This window comes from Sinohyriopsis cumingii, chromosome 18 (genome assembly GCF_028554795.1).
Source record: "Sinohyriopsis cumingii isolate HCF-2022 chromosome 18, ASM2855479v2, whole genome shotgun sequence".
NCBI lineage: Eukaryota > Metazoa > Mollusca > Bivalvia > Unionida > Unionidae > Sinohyriopsis > Sinohyriopsis cumingii.
Genome location: NC_142978.1, coordinates 18,987,680 through 19,009,563, shown reverse-complemented (window position 1 = coordinate 19,009,563; position 21,884 = coordinate 18,987,680). Strand labels below are relative to the sequence as shown.

At 34.6% G+C, this 21,884-nt stretch overlaps 1 protein-coding gene across 1 annotated transcript in view; it reads right to left on the bottom strand.

Annotated features, from left to right (window-relative positions):
• LOC149776174 (transformation/transcription domain-associated protein-like) overlaps positions 1-21,884 on the bottom strand; it is a 176,703-nt gene that overhangs the window by 79,167 nt on the left and 75,652 nt on the right. Inside the window, exons 45-58 of the mRNA XM_089942483.1 lie at positions 20,764-20,853; positions 19,623-19,870; positions 18,526-18,679; positions 16,724-16,831; positions 15,757-15,830; positions 14,336-14,435; positions 12,546-12,641; positions 11,955-12,062; positions 8,400-8,489; positions 7,698-7,907; positions 6,387-6,619; positions 5,444-5,610; positions 2,021-2,199; positions 1,073-1,215 (exon numbers count right to left, since the gene is read on the bottom strand). Coding sequence (XP_089798609.1) covers positions 1,073-1,215; positions 2,021-2,199; positions 5,444-5,610; positions 6,387-6,619; positions 7,698-7,907; positions 8,400-8,489; positions 11,955-12,062; positions 12,546-12,641; positions 14,336-14,435; positions 15,757-15,830; positions 16,724-16,831; positions 18,526-18,679; positions 19,623-19,870; positions 20,764-20,853 — 2,000 coding nt within the window. The remainder of the gene's footprint in view (positions 1-1,072; positions 1,216-2,020; positions 2,200-5,443; positions 5,611-6,386; positions 6,620-7,697; positions 7,908-8,399; positions 8,490-11,954; positions 12,063-12,545; positions 12,642-14,335; positions 14,436-15,756; positions 15,831-16,723; positions 16,832-18,525; positions 18,680-19,622; positions 19,871-20,763; positions 20,854-21,884) is intronic.

Sequence of the window (21,884 nt, the reverse complement as noted above, 5' to 3'; positions counted from 1 at the left end):
ATGACCTAGTTTTGATTTGGCCATGTTACTATGAGATGCATACAAATATAAATTTTGAGGACTGTAGGTTAAAAAGAGTTACCACTTTTGAGGAAAAGAACCTTCTACATATTAATTTTCATGAGTGTAGGTGAAATAAGGTTCAAAATATTGAGGAATCCAATGCAAATAGAGTAACCAATGTTATGAGGCCGAATGACCTGCAAAAGCAGCCTGTTATGCGGATGATAATGGTCCCATCACATCGAACCAGGACTGTGCCAAGGCTGGAGTCATGGCCCAGGGAGTGCTGACTTCCAATGCCTAGGTCAGGTAACAGCTATCAATGGAATTATTACCACAGCTAGGAATGTATGTGATGATGTAATGTCCAGGACTGGAGTGGTGGACTGATACAGATTATCGTGTGTTATGTATCAAGCATTATGATTGGGGTAACATATTTAAGGAAGCCAAATAAGTGCCAAGTATTCAAAATTCTTAGAATCATCAAAATGAAATGATCAATACATAATATTAAAGAATCTGTACTTTGTATCAGGAAAGGAATTTTCTCAGTCAAGTCAAATCAATAAGAGGTGGTTTTGACAACCTAAGGGACAATATTGAAAGGGAGTTTTGTGATCAAAATTTAATTAGGTTTTGGAAATCTCATCCACTTTAATATGACACTGAGTGACATAATATATTATTAATTCTCAATCTTCATTATATATATATATATATATATATATATATATATATATATATATATATATATAGATATATATATATATATACACACATATGAATACAAATAATACGATCATACAGGTTAGAGAATTTTTAATTTGTACTCAAAGGAGATTCTAACAGAGGTCCACGGGTAAACGGCACCCATTGCCTTGCCTTCACACGAGCCCAAATTCCCTCATGACCAAGCACACATCACCTAAAAATGATGTTACTCAATCGTATTATATGCACTCATGTGTAGCAGACACACTTGCATGTGACGACCTAGTGATTAAAATTATTTTAAGAGGGCAATGAATAGGCAGGAAAAAACAGAATCAGAATTTAGCACAAGTACCTGTAGATGTAGTTGACAAGTTCAAGGAATTGTGCATTCAGTTCCTGGTCATCAGGGAAGCGTTTTTCTACATGCATCATTAGCTTTACCAGTAGGATGGCCTTTTCTCTGATAGAAGGAGTCTGGTTTATAGCAATTGGGCTCTAGAAGGAAAGTAAAAAGTAGATATGAACAGTTTCTTTTTGTAAACTACAAATAAATGATAGAAAATGCATACAACTAAGAAAATAACTGAGGTTTATCTTTGTTTTAAAAGAACTTTGTGGCATATCCGACACATTTTGGAAACACTTTTTTAGTAACTCCTGTAATACATTAGCTTATTTTCAAAACTTTGTGCTGACAGACAGATACGACAGGATACAAGACCAAACCTGACCTAGTTCTTAAGTCAATGCTCCTGGCAAAGTGTATTTACATGTAATTCTGCATTACATAATACTTGTATCAGTTACATTTTCTCCAACATTCATTAGTCTTGATAAATATGCAAATTCTAAGATATTGATCTAAGTTCTCTTCTTCTCTGCATTCCATGAATTTATAATGAAGAATTCATAATGGGTGCTGAACAATTTACAAGGACTTTATTGTTACTCACTTATCTGTCATCAAAGAGATTATTTGTGAACAAAGATTTTGAAACCTGGTCATAATTTACTATCTTCCAATACTCTCCCCTTCCCAAGAAATGACAACGTACTGTACGTACTTGCTTATACGACGAATCCAACTGCAAATTGCACAGACCTAGATCTGCCATCACATAATGCACTGCAGAACTGGGTGTGTACAGTTTGTTAGGAGTAATTAGTGAACAAACAAAGCACACCCTGATCTGCAGGTACATTATGCTATGGCAGATCATGATCTTTGTTGTTTGCGATTTGACTCAACTTACAAGTGACTATATATGGTATAAACAGATTCGGAATTGTTATGCTCTACCTTAGTTTTGACCCAATCCTCCACCATTTTAGTGATGGCTTTCATCACTTTGTTGTCAGGAGTCTTCTCAATCAGCCCCACAAGAATCTGGCCGATGAAGCTCTTTCTCATTTCCATGCTCATAACTCCAACGCGGTTCTTCACTAGGTCAAGGCTTAGGATTAACAGCTCACTGGCCACTGAAAACAGATAGAAAATGTAATAAAATAGTCAACTAATCCAGGTGGTTAGGTACATAAGTGCTGTGAGCTGTTAACAGGGTTCATACACCTTTGGTGTGACAAAATTCAAGGACTTCATCCAATTTTTTCAAGGACCCCGATGTCCAGTTCACTTTAGGTATATTTATCACTGGCCATTTAAAGGATTAGTGAGAATGATGTTATTTCCTGACAAGTGGCTTAATAATAATTGTGCAATAGGCTTGAGACTTTATAATAGAGATTAAAAAACAAATCTTAGGAGAATAAGAACACTATTTCTAAGAAAAACAAATGAATTCTGATCTTTATATGAAGAACAAAAAGGAAACTAAAAATTACATAGCAAACAAAGTACAATAGGTTCAACAGTTCTTTAAAATTTTAACTCCATCTACATTACAAGTACAACTAGTGGAGATCAGAGTCTGCTTGTATGACAGACACAAATTATCATATGAAGAACAAAATACAACGAAGTAAAAAAAAAGTAGACAAAGTAGAATAGTCACAATCTTTTCTGCACATCTTAAGTTGTCTGTAGCATACAAAATCGATTTCTGGAATAACTCTGACACATGATAAAATGCATTCACACGGCATCTTAAAATTGTCCACCACAAAAGTATGCCACGTGTCGCCGCATCTAAATTTTTATTTCTGCTGTTGCATGATTGCTCATAGAAATTTTACAGGTACATTTACACGTAGATGTAAGTACATTGTGTAGAAGGCAGCCTTTCTGTTAAAAGGCATATGGCTGTAATTTACACCCAAAGTTTGGTCATGATGTCAAAAACGTTAATAACAGACTTCCAGCAGACTTCCGAAGTTTAGATCGTATGCCGTAATTCAAAAGCATGGACATAAAATAAGAACAAATTGTGACCATTTTTGTGTATATTTTTCATTATTTTTTGTTTTGAGAGTTTGTTTAAAGTACAAGGATGTACCGCTGCCACAGAAAATAAACTGGCGAAGAAGAATGATTGTTTGAAAAGATTCGCTCACTTTTTAATGCTCTCTATGATCAAGTCTGTGTACAATTATAAATATCTGATTGGTCATGTGTTTTAAACCACCCAATGGCATCTGTTTTATTTCAATTACATGACATAATGATATGAAAAGGAACTTTTGTACATTAGTTTCTCAATTAATTTTATATTTTTCAAGGACCAAGGCTTATTTTCAAGTACTTTTCAAGGATGAATCAAAATTTAAGAACTTTTCAAGATAAGATGTGAACCAGGGTTAATGATGGAATCTTACAAGCTCTCTGTTAATTCAGTTAAACCTGTGCTAAAGACCACCTCTTTTAAGAGACCGCCTGTCTTAAGAGACTCCAAAATTTGAATTTGATAATTTTGATGCTAAGAAACCACAAACAAAATATGACCTGGTTTCAGTGACTGTTTCTGGAGTTCTTAAACAGTCTCTCATAAGACAGGTTCCCATATGGTTGTGGTACTGCACATGCTTTCTTGTGATGTGTCCCACAAATCAAAATATTTGTGGTACTGCACATGCTTTCTTGTGGTGTGTCCCATAAGTCAAAATATATGTGGTACTGAACATGCATTTTTGTGGTTTTTCCAATCAGTCTATATGGTTGTCATGCTGTACATACTTTTTTTGTGGTGTATCAGATAAGGTTTCTTTGTGGTATATCAGGTAAGTTAGAAAAGTTCAAGCACATGCAAACAGATGCAAAATAATCTCAAATCACATATATATATAACTATCCATAACCCAAAATAATATCCATGTAAATTTTTCAAATCTACCCTAGGTATTGACACTATATATAAAGTATCGTACATACTCGCACAGAAGTGGAGACAAGTTGCAAACCACAAAGATCCTTATCTGCAATTGCATAATGCACCTGCAGATCAGGATATATATTGTTTGTTCTAGTGACTAACTGCACAGACCCAGACCTGCCAGCACATCATGCACCAGCAGATTTGGGTCTATGCAGTTTGAAGTTGGACTCATCTTAAAGGCACATTAATCTTTAATTTGATCAAATGTGTCCTCTTTGGCATGATGGTATCTAGGGTATATCTGACAAAATTTACATATTTTTATGAACATTACCAACTCACTAGAACATGAGCCTGAAATGAACACAATCATTTCAGAACTGCACAATGAAACACAAGTATAAAAGTACAAAGTGATGCTAAGAAGTTTGAAGGATATTATTGCTCTAGTGGCTGTAAGGAATTATCAGGAGTCCAATATAAGACTGTTTCTTCATTTTAACTAAGGTTAAAATTATATCTGATAATTCTGATTGAAAACAAGATTGTTTTTTAAGATGGCCATCATGGCATCCATACTGGATATAAAATTGGCACCATTCTCATTTAGAACAAACTAGAGCAAGAGATTAAAAAACAACAATTTTAAGATGGCCATACTAGATGTAAAATAGGCGCCATTTTCATTTAATACCAACAAGACATCATAGGAAGTCTTTCACTGAAATCACATGTTAATATGGCCATCTATTTAGGAGGAGTAGCAATAGAAAGATATTCAAGATGCCCATTACAGAAGCCATACTGGATGTCCCAGCAGCTTGGACCAACTAAATCTTGGTATGAATGTGTGTATAAAGTTTCATAGCAATCCTCTTAGTAGTTTAGGAGAAATAGTGGTAACAAACATGCACTAAAAGAAGTAGATCATGGGAGGGATGACAGATGAAAGGTCATCACATGGGATGGATGACAGATGAAAGCCCATCACATGGGATGGATGACAGATGAAAGCCCATCACATGGGATGGATGACAGCTGAAAGCCCATCACATGGGATGGATGACAGCTGAAAGCCCATCACATGGCATGGATGACAGCTGAAAGCCCATCACATGGGATGGATGACAGATGAAAGCCCATCACATGGCATGGATGACAGATGAAAGCCCATCACATGGGATGGATGATAGATGAAAGCCTATTACATGAGGTGGATGATAGATGAAAGCCTATCCCATAAGCTCTCCTGGTCTATGACCAGCACAGCGAAAAATTCAATTTGGAATCTATATTGAGCCCTATAGAGTTAGATTAGGGAACACAAAGACTGGTGTGATGTGATCTAACCTTGCCTGGAGGGACTGACACTTGTGAATACATACAGACAACAGACCAAATGACTATACCAAGACAAAGTTACAGGTTAAAACAGAAGTCACACATATTTTTACCTGGGCTGGTTTCTGGTGTTGTGGGTGTCAGGTGTTCCCTCATCATCTTATGAAGTACCTTCATGAAAGTTGTTATCAGTCTGTCAATGTAGCACTGGTTGTGCATACAAGCTGCCTTTAAGATCATAAGTGTACTGAAGAGTTGAGATGGTGGACCATTGGCAGCTCTGAAATGATATTAAAATATTTTACTCAATTATTTTTTTTATAAAATTATATATTTTAGCAATGCCATAATTGTTAAGTGAAGTAGGTTTTCAAGACTATTATATCAATAATGTAGTTAGTAAATTATAGCCTTCAGCGTCAATACTTCCTATTTTTATCAACAACTTTTATAATGTCAGCACGTTTTTTACTGGGTGTCAGATGTAGTGTAAGCTTAATCATCCCATTTCAGTTACATCTTTTTGAATACAACTTGTACAACACTTAACAAGGTACATTTATCTACTATCCAGTACTGACCATTTGATTGGAGGGGGAGGTGGGGCTGGAGTCTTCTCTTGAGCCAAACTATTTTATTTTCTTTTAACTCAAGACAATAAGTATTTTTCAAATAATCAAACAGATATAACATTGTCTTAATACACTATAAATACATAAACAAGACATTTATTCCAGCTATTTGAAAGCTGGAAATTTACTAAAAAAACTCCAGGCCCTGCCATGGTAGGTATCACAGTATGTTAAAAAATACTGCGGTATATAATGTTAATAATGATGCTGAATTATACTGATTCACTGAAACTGCCTTAAAAACATTCTTTATCTATGAATAATGTATGCCACACTGTTTATGAATTCAATATTGATCAAAAAAAAACCCCAAATTTTGAATGGATGACTTGAATTTCACACACAAATACCCATAATTAACAAGTGGCTTATTCCATTCGATGTTGTGTATGAATTCTCCATATTTGCTAGGAACATTACTTACTTTTCATAGCTAGTGAGTCCCTCATACACAACTTTACTGACACAGGCATAAAGACATTCCAGTTCCTCATACTTAGAGGCCACATTTGATGTGACTGGTTCAGTGGGGAAAAAACTCATGAGGCGGGAAAGGAGGCTGTGAACCCCTCTGATCACTTTTGTATTGGGACAGGTCATACAGGCAGCTATACCACGTTGTAATGGCTTAAAACTGGCAAGGATTGTCTCCTTTTTCTAGGAAGAAAAAAAGAAGACCTTCAATGGCGAATACAGAAAAAATAAACATTTTCGTGTCATATTAAAAATGTAACTAAAAGCTCTGATTTTACTTCCATTTACTGAATTACTTTCAGAAATTATAAGATATAACATGAATAAAAATTTGGTAAATAAATGACTCAATGATGGATAGACTAAATGAATTAATGCATGAATGAATAATTTTCATTTATGAGATGTTTTTAAAAGCAAAAGATGTCTCCCAATAACCACTATGACAATATCATTCTGTACAACTGGTACTTGACAGCAAATCCAGTATGGTGAATGAAATTGATTTATATTTGGGGATGTGATATGCATAGTCCTTGATTTAAATTGGTCAATGGGCAACATTTTGGGCCTAGAAGTGAAATTAATGATGTGCCAAAAGATATTTCTAGGATCATTCACACAAATATGACCAAAAAAATTTCAGCTCCATGACCTTTACAGAGATTTCTAAGGTCACTAATTATAAGTTTTTAATGCAAATATTAGTGATTTATTTTCTGCCAGGTACCCTCTAAAACCCCAATGTGTACCACCAGTAGTACAAGTACCATGCTTTAGAAAACAGTTCTAAATGATAAGAACAAAAAAGTTTGTCGTCTAAACTCTTTGGGTTTTTATGTTCAGGCAAATATGAAAGGACTAATGTACATACTGTATGTACTCCCTTTAATGTTGGATCTAGCGGCTAACTGCAAAGACCCAGATCTGCTGCTGCATAATGTATCAGAAGATCTGACTATATGGTATTGTTATGAGTAGAACAACAATAGAGATCGTGATCTTCTGATGCATTATGCAATGAAAGATATGGGTGTATGCTGTCTGCAGTTGGACCTATCTTGCCTGCAATTATATGACATACTTTGTCACTATGCAACATCCATCGTGTCTCAAACAAAACCTGAATAAAAAACAGCGACATATTTTATGACAATGGTGAAAGCACCATATTTGCTGACAATGGTGACAGTGAAAAAAAATAAATCTCCCAACGCTGATGAAAAAAGAAATTACCAATGCTGATGAAAAAAGAAATTACCAATATGGTAAGCAGGAAGCTGAGCAGTTCAAGTGCAGTACAGATGTTATTAAAGTTTGGTTGATGGTTTTCTACAGTGGTAAGCAGCTTGTCAAACCAGGCCAGCTTCAGTTCTGTGCTTGGCCAGACATCAGGACGTAAGGCTGTCTTCAACAGATTCACACATCTCCGTGACAAAACCTCTCCTGGAGAACCCTGGGCTTCATTTACCTGAAATAAGGTACCCAATTCTACCTGGTGCAAAAACAATATACATGTATAACTTTTTATATTCAAAAGAAGTTTCCTATTTCTATATATACAACTAAGTAACCAAACAGTTATCTCAAGCATTTAAGGCTGTAGAAAGTATTTTGTAAGAGCTGGAAATTATAAAAAATACGCACAAATCTTTTTTACTCAAATATAAAATACTGTAAGATTGTTTTTTTTTTAGTGGGTATTGCTCTACAAGGTTTTGCAAATAAGGACATTACGGATGGTTTCCTACTGTTTTCACAAAATAACTATTGTTCATAAGATTTTGTCTAAACTCATGGTAAGCCACAATCATAAAAATGGTAGTCCATGAAAAATAGAAAGCAAGAAACTGGCAGCCCATGAAAAATAGCAACCATAAAATGGATAGCCCCTGAAAAATAGTAAATTGCCAGTGTGCAACATAACTCAGTCATAACTGTGTAGAACAAACCCTCTGAATACCTGACATGCTATTCTAAGGAGGAAGTTGACAACAGCATCACAGCAAGACTTCTCTATAGGTTTTGTGACCTCTGTCTGATTACGATTTGGCTGCAAAAGGGAAGCAATTATTTACTGAATGTCACTTGGAGATTTATTTCATGTTTATGTAATTACTAGAACTACTACATTCATAACATAGTATATATATATGGTAAATTTCTATATCTTATGGGACTAATGCAATTGTAACATAGTATATACAGTAAATTTCTACATTTCATGGAACTACTGTAATTGTAACATAGTATATACAGTAAAGTTCTACATTTCATGGAACTACTGCAATTGTAACATAGTATATACAGTAAATTTCTACATTTCATGGAACTACTGTAATTGTAACATAGTATATACAGTAAATTTCTACATTTCATGGAACTACTGCAATTGTAACATAGTATATACAGTAAATTTCTACATTTCATGGAACTACTATAATTGTAACATAGTATATACAGTAAATTTCTACATTTCATGGAACTACTGCAATTGTAACATAGTATATACAGTAAATTTCTACATTTCATGGAACTACTATAATTGTAACATAGTATATACAGTAAATTTCTACATTTCATGGAACTACTGCAATTGTAACATAGTATATACAGTAAATTTCTACATGTCATAGAACTACTGCAATTGTAACATAGTATACACAGTAAATTTCTACATGTCATAGAACTAATGCAATTGTAACATAGTATATACAGTAAATTTCTACATGTCACTGACCTACTGCAATTGTAACAGTATATATATATGTCATATCTGAAAAATCAAAAATGTACATGAATTTGTGTAGACAAAGACTATTCACTGTCAAGTTCTTTATTAATATACTACCCAGAAAATGGCATAAATTTCTGACATAATTATTGCACTGAAAGAAAAAGAAAGGAACATGAGACCCAAGTGAGTATAACATTTTTCACCTGGCTGATATCTAATTATCTGCCAAATACAAGAGCAGTTAAGTGTCAGCTGCTACCTAACCACTTACTTCCTTTATTACAAAGAATCTAGGAAAATTCCATCCACGTATATCAGGTTACAAAAGATATGACTACCTCCAACAATGCGTTTTCAGAGGCAATAAAGTAAGAGGTACTGCTATCAACTTGCACACAAGGTTTACAAATTGCCCTGATTCATGGAACAATATCTATGTGCTCCTCCCATAACCGACCTCAATTTTCAAGGCTGATAAGGACAACCATGTCACTCTTTTCGTCATAAAGACAGTACTGCATGAGTAAATTAACATCACCAAAACATCGGTCTATCAGGGTACCATCTAAGGAATTTATTATAAAAAATTGCCCATCATTTGATCAACAATGGAATATCATCCATATGGAATAAAATGGTACTGTCACCAAAGATATAAGATGTAAACAGGAAAAATGATCTAAATCAATATCTATTGAAATTCCACCTAAAGCCTGATTGATACATTCACCAACGATAAACAAGTATTTGCAAATGAACTACTAGCTAAAGTCCTAGGTAGTATGGAAATTAATCCTGATAGAGCCACTGGTATTAGCCAGAGTTCATTCATTTCACAACTCGGAACATGCACACCACCATTATATTCTAACTTAAAACATCTTTGCTACCACTAACAGAATATTAAGGGGACCCCGAGTGGCTGAGTGGTCTAAAGTGCTCACCATTACAAATCACTGCCATCTCACCTCTGTCTGCGTGGGTTTGAGTCTCAGGCTTGGCAATGTGGGTATGTGAGAAAACCTGCCAGTAGCTTCTCATGGGTCGGTGGTTCTTTCCGGGTTTTCCCAGGTTCTTAATCCACCATAAATACTGGCCGCTATGTATACCTATCTTGTGCTGAAAAATGGCACTAAGCCTTCTAATAACAACAGCAGAATATTATTTCTTTCTCATTCAACAAAATAATCCCTTAGAGTTGTTTAGCCACCTCTTCTTTACACCCCAATCCCCAAATATATTTTTTAAATTACAAATGACATTAGAATGGTTGCTATAATAATTGATAATATTCAAACCATTGTGTACCAGCTGCAATCAATTGGTTTATGATATCTTTGCCTTCTAACAACTGGCTGGGTGTATGTCATATGACCCAAAATTAATTTATAAAGGTCTGAAAACCCTTAATGCCAGAATGTTTTCTGTCAAATTTCATCAAATTCAGCTTAGCAGTTTCAGAGAAGAAGTCAATTATAAAGTTTAGTCAATTTTAAAGTCGTGATGGCCACATTTTGCAGCAAGTCAATATCATTATACAAACCTGAAAATTTTCTGCATCAGGGATCTGTCAAATTCTGCTGAATGACTTGTGAAAAAAACTGTTTAAATGTTTTTCTAATTTTAGTAATAATGGTCACATCAAATTGCATATTGACATTATGGCATTCTTATATAAACGTAGAGCCCTCAATGCCTACATCCTTTCTGACCTCTTATTAAAGCAGTTTTTGAGGGGAATCTTTTCAAGGTTTTTTTTTTTTTTTTAATAATGGCAGTCATACTTGAATGTAGATCAGTATCAATTAAACAAACCTGAAAGCCATCCATGTCAGGATACTTCCAGTCAATTTGGCCAATTTCTGAAGAATGGTTTTTGAGAAGACACTTAAATATTGTTCTATATTTAGGAACTGTGGCCATATTTTATCTGGGATTGTTATCAGTTAAACAAAATTTAAAGACCTTCATGCCAGGATGTTTTCTGAATATGTGGTCAAATTGTGTTCTGCAGTTTTGAGAACAATTTGTTCAAAGGTTTTTCTGATTTTAGCAACAGTGGCTATAATGGATGTTGGTTTGGCGTCCAGCGAAAAGGCACTGATGCCAGAGTGCTTCCTGCAAAATCATATCCAAATACTTAAAGCGGCTTTTAAGGTATAAAAAGGAATTGTGAAAGGACAATGCGCACTCAATGAATGGTAACGGTCTTATGGACATACAAGCCAAATACTAAGAGTAGAGCTAACTTGTGCTTTCAGTTTCATTCAAATTTTTAACTACTCTTCTGAAATGCTGGATCCAGACTGACAACAAATATATTAATAAACCAATAAAAAAACCTTTCATGTGTCATTTAAAAGAATTTACTGTTATCACCAAATAACCATTATTGTTAAAATTAACCTTACTTAAAACCCCTAGTAACCACTATAATAAAGTGGCTTTTGTGAACAAACATGTGCTAACTTAAGCACAGATCGTGTTTTGCTGCACCTAAACATACTATACATGTGGCTGTTTTAAAGGGGTGATAAGTTATTTTACACACCCAGACACACAGACAAAAACACACAAATATATAAACATGTTATGCTGAACCAGGTATCTCAGTAATACTTGTCAATATAACCAACGTTTCTATGAAAAACTCAAACACAAAATTTTAACATTGTTTGTGATGCTTTGGCCATTGCTGATGCTACCAGCAAAGTCATTATGCAGGTGAGACAATAATTAAATACAAATAGAAAGACATATATAGATTGATGCTTCACTCACAGTGCCAGATGTGTGTCGTGATCGTTTGATATCCTGCACAGAGTCAGTGGAAGCTGTTCTTTTGATAGGTATGTTTTGAGTCAAGGCCTGACTTAAATCAGATGGACCCTGATTGGAAAGATATGAAATATTAATTTGTATTTATTAGTTTGAATGATTACACTTATAATACATGTATGAAGTTTTAATACCCAAAATGTACTATACATTAAAAAAGAATTAAATGGAATGTATTATCCAGGAATATTTTTCTTATTTACCTTGATAAACAATGCATAATTTCAAAATTAACATAAAATCACTAAAACTTTCTACAATTTTGTCCCCCAGAATATCAGTTTTTTTTAATAGTCCAGACTTTAACTATACAAACTTATGGGTTAATTTTTTTCTATTTATATTTTTTAATTTCAAACGTTCATCACACATTTAATAAAAATACAGTTATTTTCACCACTGTCATAAGTAAGTCACAGACTACATAATCTGGTACAAAATCATGATAATAAGTTACACCATTCAAAAAGATGGTTACAGAATCAAAGCAAGACATTTTTTGATGTAAGTTTATTCTAAGAACATTTTCCTGACCTCATCATAGACTTGATCATCTTTCATCCGCTGTATTTCCCACTTAATAATGACCTCTGCAAGGTCAACAGCCAGTTTTCGGTGCTCAATTGTGGCCTGAAAATTAAAGATACTTTGTCAAGATGATTACAGTGCATACAGATCACATTCATTGCCAACCTTCCTAACAGAGTGGTTCCCCTTTCATGAGGCACTACTCACAACCAGCCACTCTGTGATGAAAGGACTCTCTATCTTGTACTAAACCATAAATATTACGATTATGTCCCCATCATAACAGGCTGTCTCTCTTATAACCCTTGCTTCATCATAAAAAGGGTTGCCTCATAAAACAGGACAATACAACTGAATTAAACCATGACTTATTACCATGAGAAAACCTAAAAATATGCTCAAACTTTGATAGCAGATAGCACAATCTCGAAGACTCACAAGGAAAAACAAATCTCAAAGATTCACAAGAAAACAAAATCTCAAAGACTCACAGGGAACACAAATTCAGACTTCACAAGGAAACACAAACTCAGACTCATAAGGAAACACATCTCAAAAACTAAAAAGAAAACACAAATCTCAAGGATCCGCAAAAAACACAAATCTCATCTTAATGACTCACAAGGAAATACAAATCTCAAAGACTCACAAGAAAACAAAATCTGAAAGACTCACGAGGAAACAAATTAAAGCTACAAAAGTGTTTCATTAAAAGAAGTAACAATTAATTTCAGGAGAGGCTAGATTGATCTGTCTTACATCAAAGGAGACAATTTTATGAATAATCATGTATTTAAGGTACCTGTCACAGATGTGATTTATAGACAATAAAAGGCAACATTAGGACCTATTTCATGAACGGCGTGGTTTTGACTAATAAATGATGTGACCTAATTAGAGGACCTGTGCAATAAATAAAAAATAAAAATAAATGAAGTGCTCCTGGGATTAGTTTCTATACTCAATTATTTAAAGCTACATGTACAATCAGGATAGGTGTATTTTATCTACACTTATAATACACAAATAAATGCTGCAAGGGTAAAAAATAAAAACTTTTACAGAATGCCATATATAATTTGTGCTGCTCATGGATTATCCATGCATCTGATCCAACTGCTGGAGAAATAAAAACAAGAAACTATCCCTTGACAGCATACACGTCCAACTGCACACTGTAAAATCCCTGAGTCTATGTAGTTTATTAGGAGTAATCAGTAGAACAAACAACACAGACTGTGTTATGTACATAGGATGGAGATGAGCAAAGTTGAATAGAAAAAAAAAATCAATGGCTTAAATGCTGAGGGAGAGTTAATTGTAGCTGATGTTCCTCCTTGTTCACAAGAAAAATCAAGCTGAGAGTAGGGTGAGAGAAGGCTATATGAATCTTTTGTCTGACAGATAATCAGAGATCTTGCTATTCCTTGCCAACTGTGTCAGAAAATAAATGGGGATTCTCGTGTTCATCATAAGCATCTACTGAGGCATATTTCATAGACAGCAATGTGATGTTTCCTGACATGACAAAGAAAGAAGGATTTATGAATGAACTGAACCAATACAATACTAGCCTTTTTCATAGAAAAGCAGGCCACTAAAATAATTTTCCTGAACTCTCAGCACTCTCAGAAAAGTAATTCTTATGCTTATCCATACTATGCTGGGTCAGCAGAATTATGGATTTCACTTTCTTATGAAAACTATTTATCACGATAGCGAACAATGATTCCACAGGCATGGTGGGAGGGGTAGCTGAGAATGATATTATGTAGAGATGGTGTTGCTATACTCACACTAGCAGTAAATCCAAGTCTTTGCAAGGAGCTGACCATGTGCTGAATCAGGTGATGCCTTACTGGGTAATACACTTTGAAATGTCGTACAACAAGTTGTCTGTAACAAAGAAATTTCAGATGAAACACTGACACTGGTAATTTTTCACAATTATCACTTAAAGTACAAGTCAATCAGGTCATGTAGGCATTCAGTACTATTTCAGTAATAGGCGTAATTTTTAGAATTTGATTAAATTATACCTTTAAACACTGATCATTCTCCTTATTTCAATCCTCATACACTCATATTCCACGCAAGACCATTATATACATGCCCTGAGAAATACATATGGGAAAATCAACGTTAAAGTATGCAAACATTTTGAACGATATCAACCTAAATGTGTTTGATTCAGTACAAACCAGACTGAATTTTGTGCACTGTGATGTCACAATGAAAGCTGCATGTTACAAAAAATTGTACTACCCTGTTATCTGTTATGATCAACCTGACCTCCTCTTTTATTGACCCAGTTTAGTACCTGGTCACTATTACAGAAGTCCATAGCGATCAATAATTTTTATCTCAAAGTTTTTTGACAACATTTAAGGTGCAGGGCATTGAATGATCCTGACTGATACATTTTGATCAAGCTATATTAGTATTAAATTTTAAAACCATAATTACTATTTAAATTGAGTAAATGCACATTTATGACCTGGTTGGCAAATACACTTTAGTCAAAAACATTTTTCAAGCTGATGATATTATTGGCATTAACAGAGTGTGTTGAGAGAACGATTTGTGAGCATTCATACTAATTCTTATCAACTGCAATTAACCTTATTCATCTGCATTACCGGCTGTCCTCAATTCCATAATATGCTTTATGGCTCACAGTGAACAACATGAATTCTGTGGTCAACAGTTTATATCTGCCTCAGTTGAAGTAAGTTATGATTACATATATTTTTTAACACCATTTCAAATTAAGAAACTATTTTCTCAGTACACAATACCTCCAGAATTGTATTTTTGTTTTGGGCAGTGCTAGGTCAACTTACAGAATTGTATTTTTGTTTTGGGCAGTGCTAGGTCAACTTACAGAATTGTATTTTTGTTTTGGGCAGTGCTAGGTCAACTTACAGAATTGTATTTTTGTTTTGGGCAGTGCTAGGTCAACTTACAGAATTGTATTTTTGTTTTGGACAGTGCTAGGTCAACTTATAGAATTGTATTTTTGTTTTGGACAGAGCAAGGTCAACTTACAGAATGTGCACTAGCTGTGGCATTGAATGTCCATCCTCCACAATGATCTTTTTTGTCCAATGAGTCAGCATGCCCTATATTACAGAATAATGGTTACAAAAATTATTTTCTCGGTACACAATACCTCAAGAAATGTATTTTTGTTTTGGACAGAGCTAGGTCAACTTACAGAATGTGCACTAGCTGTGGCATTGAATGCCCATCCTCCACAATGATCTTTTTTGTCCAGTGAGTCAGCATGCCCTATATTACAGGAATACAAAAATAGACAAAATAAGCAGTTAATTGCTAAATACAAGCCAAACCCATATTAAAAGCCAACCCAATGAACAAACAAAATGTATTCTGGAACTGGTGGCTATCTAGTCAGTATTCATCATTTCTATATTATGGCTCTTAGACATTGAAATATGTGATTTCCTGGGTATGTTTCACCACAGTTTATAACTTTGTGTGTAGTTTTGGCTTGAGCATGGTGTTTCATGTATGCAGACTTCCAACAATATCATAGGGTGTATAGACTTACATCTTCTTAGTGGGAACAAGGAATTTATTTTTTCTGTATCACAGAGTATCCATGCCATGCCTAATATTATACATTTTTTAAACATTTGTATTTTTGGGTAAGGGTGAATGTTGATGGGAAATCTTGCATGAATAAAATAGTTTGAAATGCTAAACATTATTTATCTATGCCATTAGCAATCAGGTTACACAAATCTGCAAATTCATAATGGTTGCAATATGGATGAAGAGCTGAGAGCATGATGCATGTGAAAAAAGCAAATCAACAGACATGTCAAAATTTAACACATTTTCTTTGTCAAAGAAATCTCCTAGCAAACATGTAAATACCCATGAATCATTCTGAACTCTCAAATTAAAAAGAACACAAGAACATTATTTTTTATCTTGATACAATTTATATTATGATGATGATCATGCATTATGTTTTATACGGTGATATTCCTTCATCTGAAATAAGCTTTCCCTTTCTCTTTGCAATAATGGATTGTACACATGACTGATGTCCAGCCCATTCAAGTATCAAGGTAATCATATGATACCAAATGCCTGTCTGTCTAAATCCTGATGTTTCCTTTTCACTCAATCTCTCTTCATCTACCTGTACTTACATTGCCATCTTCCATTCTGCCAGGCATGGCTGGAGTGAGGATTTCCAGGGCCTGCTTGACCACAGCACGAGCCTCTACAGCATGGGCCTTTAGAAGGCTGTGGAATACCTGTAACGTATATATATATAAAATCAGCATCAATTATAGAAATGTGTCCATAAGACATGGATGACCCTGCATATAGGCAACATCTAATCACAGAGAGGGATGTGAAATAACACTGCATGACAGGACATGCACTTTGCACATCAATATGTCATAATCATTTGTAGTCAATCATCAAAACCTGATGAGGTAGTTGTGCAAAAATGATTTTGTGATGTGCAGATGCTGGGCTGAGTATGTATTTTTTGTATTCACTTGTGAAAAAAAAACACCTGTCCAGTGAATTTTATCACTCATCCTTGGATCTGAATATTTGTCTGAATTTAATAATTTAAGTGCTTGTACCATAAAAATGTAAATGTAATTATATAGCATACTAAATATATCTTTTATTAGCAATATGTCAACTGAATACAGAGTACTTGTAAAGGAAATACAGTCACTGAACCATTCTATTTTTAAATTCAGAGTACTTGTAAAGGAAATACAGTCACTGAACCATTCTATTTTTAAATTCAGAGTACTTGTAAAGGAAATACAGTCACTGAACCATTCTATTTTTAAATTCAAAAGAAATCTGTTTATCAATTAAACAAACGTTCTAATAGATTTATTAGTTAATGAAGGCCTTGTAAGATGCTAACACACACACACAAACACATCTTTTAGCATAGCCACAGTCTGTTTCTCTGCACATCCTTTTATGCCTTTGCAGGATTTGTTAACTTACTAATATACATTACATGTATCATTATCACATAAAGCAGTATTAAAAGCCATGGTATGTAATCTACTCTTTGTTAAAATTAGTAAGTACTTTTACTTGGATATATATAGTAAGAAACCATGAGATACAATGCCACTATGAAGTCTAGTTACCTCTTTAATACCACCAATTAAGGCTAAGATATACACAACTGAGTGACACAAGCCAGTGTGTGGCATCACATAGTCACTAACAATCCTGTAAACATGTGACTTTTCTTTGAGTGTTGGTGGGACTGCTGATAACTTCAATTGAAAATACATTAGCTAAGTAATTTGATTGCAAACACAAGTAATTTATCAAAGAGAGATTACTTAAATTCCAGCTATGAGTTGGTGATAAAGATGCAGCTGTCTGACTTTTGCACTCACAACACAAATACAGAAAATGGCATTGTCTATGTTTAGTAGTCCTTTATGCTTGTACCTCAAATTTTTCTTCTTTCAGTCAGTGACCCTGACCTTTGACCCCAAAATTATCAGCAGACTGTATTTATTTTCAATGCTTGAGGACCAATGTCTTCACAAATACTGTTTCATCTCACAATAACAGGGAAACAAAATATGATATTGTACACAAAAGTTTGTTGTTGTTGTTGTTGTTGTTCTAGGGTTTAACGCCATTTTTCAGCACATGATAGGCTATACATGGCGGCCAGTATAACTGGTGGAGGAAAAACCCTGGAAAACCCAGGGAAGAACCACCGACTCACGAGAAGCTACTGGCAGGCTTTCCCATGTACCCATGCTAGCCGAGCCTTGGACTCGTACCCACGCAGACAGAGGTGAGATGGCAGTGATCCGGAACAGTGAGCGCTTTAGACCACTTGGTCACTTGGGGCCCCCACAAAAGTTTGTAAAAATTAGTACGTGAAATTATAGGCAATAAAGGGACTCTGTTTAAAATGGTGTTATTTTTGGTAATGACAAACCTGAAGAACAATCCTCTTGTGAATGGCAAACTTGGCAATTATGTGTGACAGCAGCAAGTGGCCGTGATACTTGGTTGCAGGGTCAATACAGGTCTTGGGAAGGAGACATGGCCAGGCAAATGTCATCAGTCTCCTCAATTTGTTCCCCTGTTTCCTGAAAGCAAACCAGACCAACCTTTTAAACAAGAAAACTTAAGATACTGGCCAAAGAAAACAGCATTTCCATGTCAACCTTGAACACGTGGGACAGTGTTATTTGTAATATGTATATTTAGCAAATTAGCACCTTTGAAAATTGTTTTACTAGTAAATACTTATACATCAAACAGAATCCCAAAGAGAAACTTAATTTAATTGGTCATAATAACGAAAAAAACGACCTTTATTTAACAAAGTCATACATCCATTATTTTTGTTGTTGTTGTTGTTGTTGTTGTTGTTAGCTATACATGGCAGCCAGTGTATCTGGTGAATGACGAAGCCAGGAAAACCTCAGGAAAAACTACCAACCCATGGGAAGCTACTAGCCAGCTTTCTCATCACATATCCAAGTTGGCCAAGCATGTGACTCAAACCCATGCAGGCAGAGTTGAGATGTCAGTGACTTGTAAAGGCCAGTACTTTTACCACTCAGCCACCCAGGACCCCCAATCATTTCTCAAATTTAAAAGTAATGTCTTCTCTCTTTCATGAAACAGAACTTGACAGACTTGGTGTAATCTAAACAATCCATCATTGCAACATTGGAAACCAGACATGACTACTTGTTTTTAAAAACCTCATCATCGCATGTGAATGTTTTTACCAATGTCTCAACACTACCATAATCATTTATTTAATGAGTTCATTATTTATTTTAAAATCATCCCAGTAATGGGTTTTTTTCAACCAATTATGCTCTAAACAAGAAATTTATGTCCAGCAGATCTTCCTAAACCCATAACAAAAAATGAAATCCATAACTAGATTAGGTTTCCATCGGTCTGATATTTTGGATCCATATCTCACTTCTTCCATCTGACTTACAAAAACGTTTATTTTTACAAGACTGTGTACAACAGACAACGCAAAACCAAATTCTTCCTTCCAAAACCTACTTGTTAGCAGCATCATGAACGTGTGCTGAGGCCTGTTCCACAAGCAGTGAGGAAAACTGGAGGAGCAGAATCCGCACTGCATCTGAGTTTCCAAAAGGGTTGTCTGGATCAATGACTTTGTTGATGTACAAGCTAACAACATTTTCTGGATTGTCTTGCTCTGGGGCTGGTGGACCTCCAATCAGTTCCTCCCCCTCACCAGTTTCAAACGAAACTTGGAAACTGGGGATTAAGATGTACTGCAAGATCTTTAAAAGAAAACAATGTCATTCATCAAAACTGCAATAAAAAGATTTCTTAAATTCCAAATTTATAGCATATTTATTACAATAAATAATCTGATATTAAACAAAATCACTTGTCTTACAAGTAAGCATATTACCAGGTAGACATATACTTTCAAGAATTGTTACATGGCTCCATATAAAATAAATCATGTATTCTGGATAACTATTTACGATCTCTTCTCAAATATTTTAGTGATACAGATGTGAGAACACACATGTACCTGGAGGTAGACTGTTCTGATGGCCTAAGTGGTTAGAGCATCCATCGCGGATATGGGAAATCTTGGGTTTAAGCCCCAGCTGAGTCATACCAAAGACTTATAAAAATGGTACTAAGAGCTGCCTTGCTTGGTGCTCAGCATTAACAGGTTAGTGTTAGGAAAGGTCGGCCTGGTGTCAGGATAATGTGACTGGGTGGGACATAACGCTACATGTCTGTGGTATGCCCCAGTGCTAGACATTACTATTAACTGTCACATTGCAGACAATGTAACAATATGACTAAAATTATTAAACCTACATTAAAAATCCAAAACACATACTCACTGTAACTGGAGCTATTTTCACAGCGAATACTCGCACTACATATTTCCCTCATCCACCAACCATTAACCTGAGATTGTAACCCAAAATTTGAAGAAAATTAAAATATATCAAGGAAATAATAAGAAATAAATGAGTTTTTATCCCCACACTCACACTGTTTACTAACTTCTCTATCTCTCTTTCTCGATATATATATATATATATATATATATATATATATATATATATATATATATATATATATATATATATATATATATATATATATATATATTCTCAAATGTTAGTTTCATTCAAAATCTCCTTACCTTGGCTTTGAGATCTTGCTGCCAACTGATGTCATGGAAAACTTCTACAAATCTGAAAAATGCTCTCCTCTTCCACTCCACTGGGTAGGTCTGAAAAACAAGCTTATTAGAATTATTAACACATTTAAAAGAGTCATGATTATTACTTGCAACCTACTGCAGCAGCATAGACCAATATCTGCTATCATATAATTCTCTAACAGATCTGCATGAAATAAAAAATTAGAGTCCTACATAAGAATATATTAAATGAGTGTTTCACTTCCTGTCTTGGAAATAATTACATTTCTATAAAAAAAACACCTGATGTGACATTTTGTAAACAAGATAAAACACAAACTTATGATAATGGACTGAGTCTTAATCATTAAGATGTTAATCAGGCTTATAATAATGCATCAAACAGCTTACTTACCAAGATTAATTCAGGATGTGTTTGATTATATGGCTCTACTTGAATGAAGGTTTAAACAGTGATCAAGACCTATCATTTCAAGCATGATCAAAACATCTGGATTTTGTGCCAATAGCATGGTTTATACTGATCAAATGTGCCATAATAATAAAATGGTATGCGCTTACAGCAGAACCAATAGGCAGTCAACTTCGGACTATATGCTTAAACTGACGTCATTTTAAACAATTTTAACACATTTAAAATGTTTATTACACTTTTGCTCCATTTGCATAAATATGCAAATATACTGATTATCTAGAGCTGTAAATAAACAGTACCAACTGATGATGCAGATCTTTGTCAACAGTTCACATCAGTTTGCACATTATCCATGAACAAATATGGCTATTACATGTTACTGCATTTGTATGGGAAAATATGAATTAGTTGACATTAGTATTTTAAAAATCTTGTTTTGGTCTACTTTAAACTGAAATGTAGAGTCATATTTTGAATGATTGTGCATAGAAAAAACATTTCCAGTTGGCCTGAAATGGCTGGATTTTTATTTTCTGTTCATCCAACTGAATTCTGCTTTTCTGCTTATGATGGACTGGTTTTATTGGTTAATTCAGTCCAGTAAGGAAAATATGATTGCAGTTGGAAATGTAGTCAGTGTGTATCAGGTCATTTTGATTTGCAGAACTAATAAAATACATTTTGA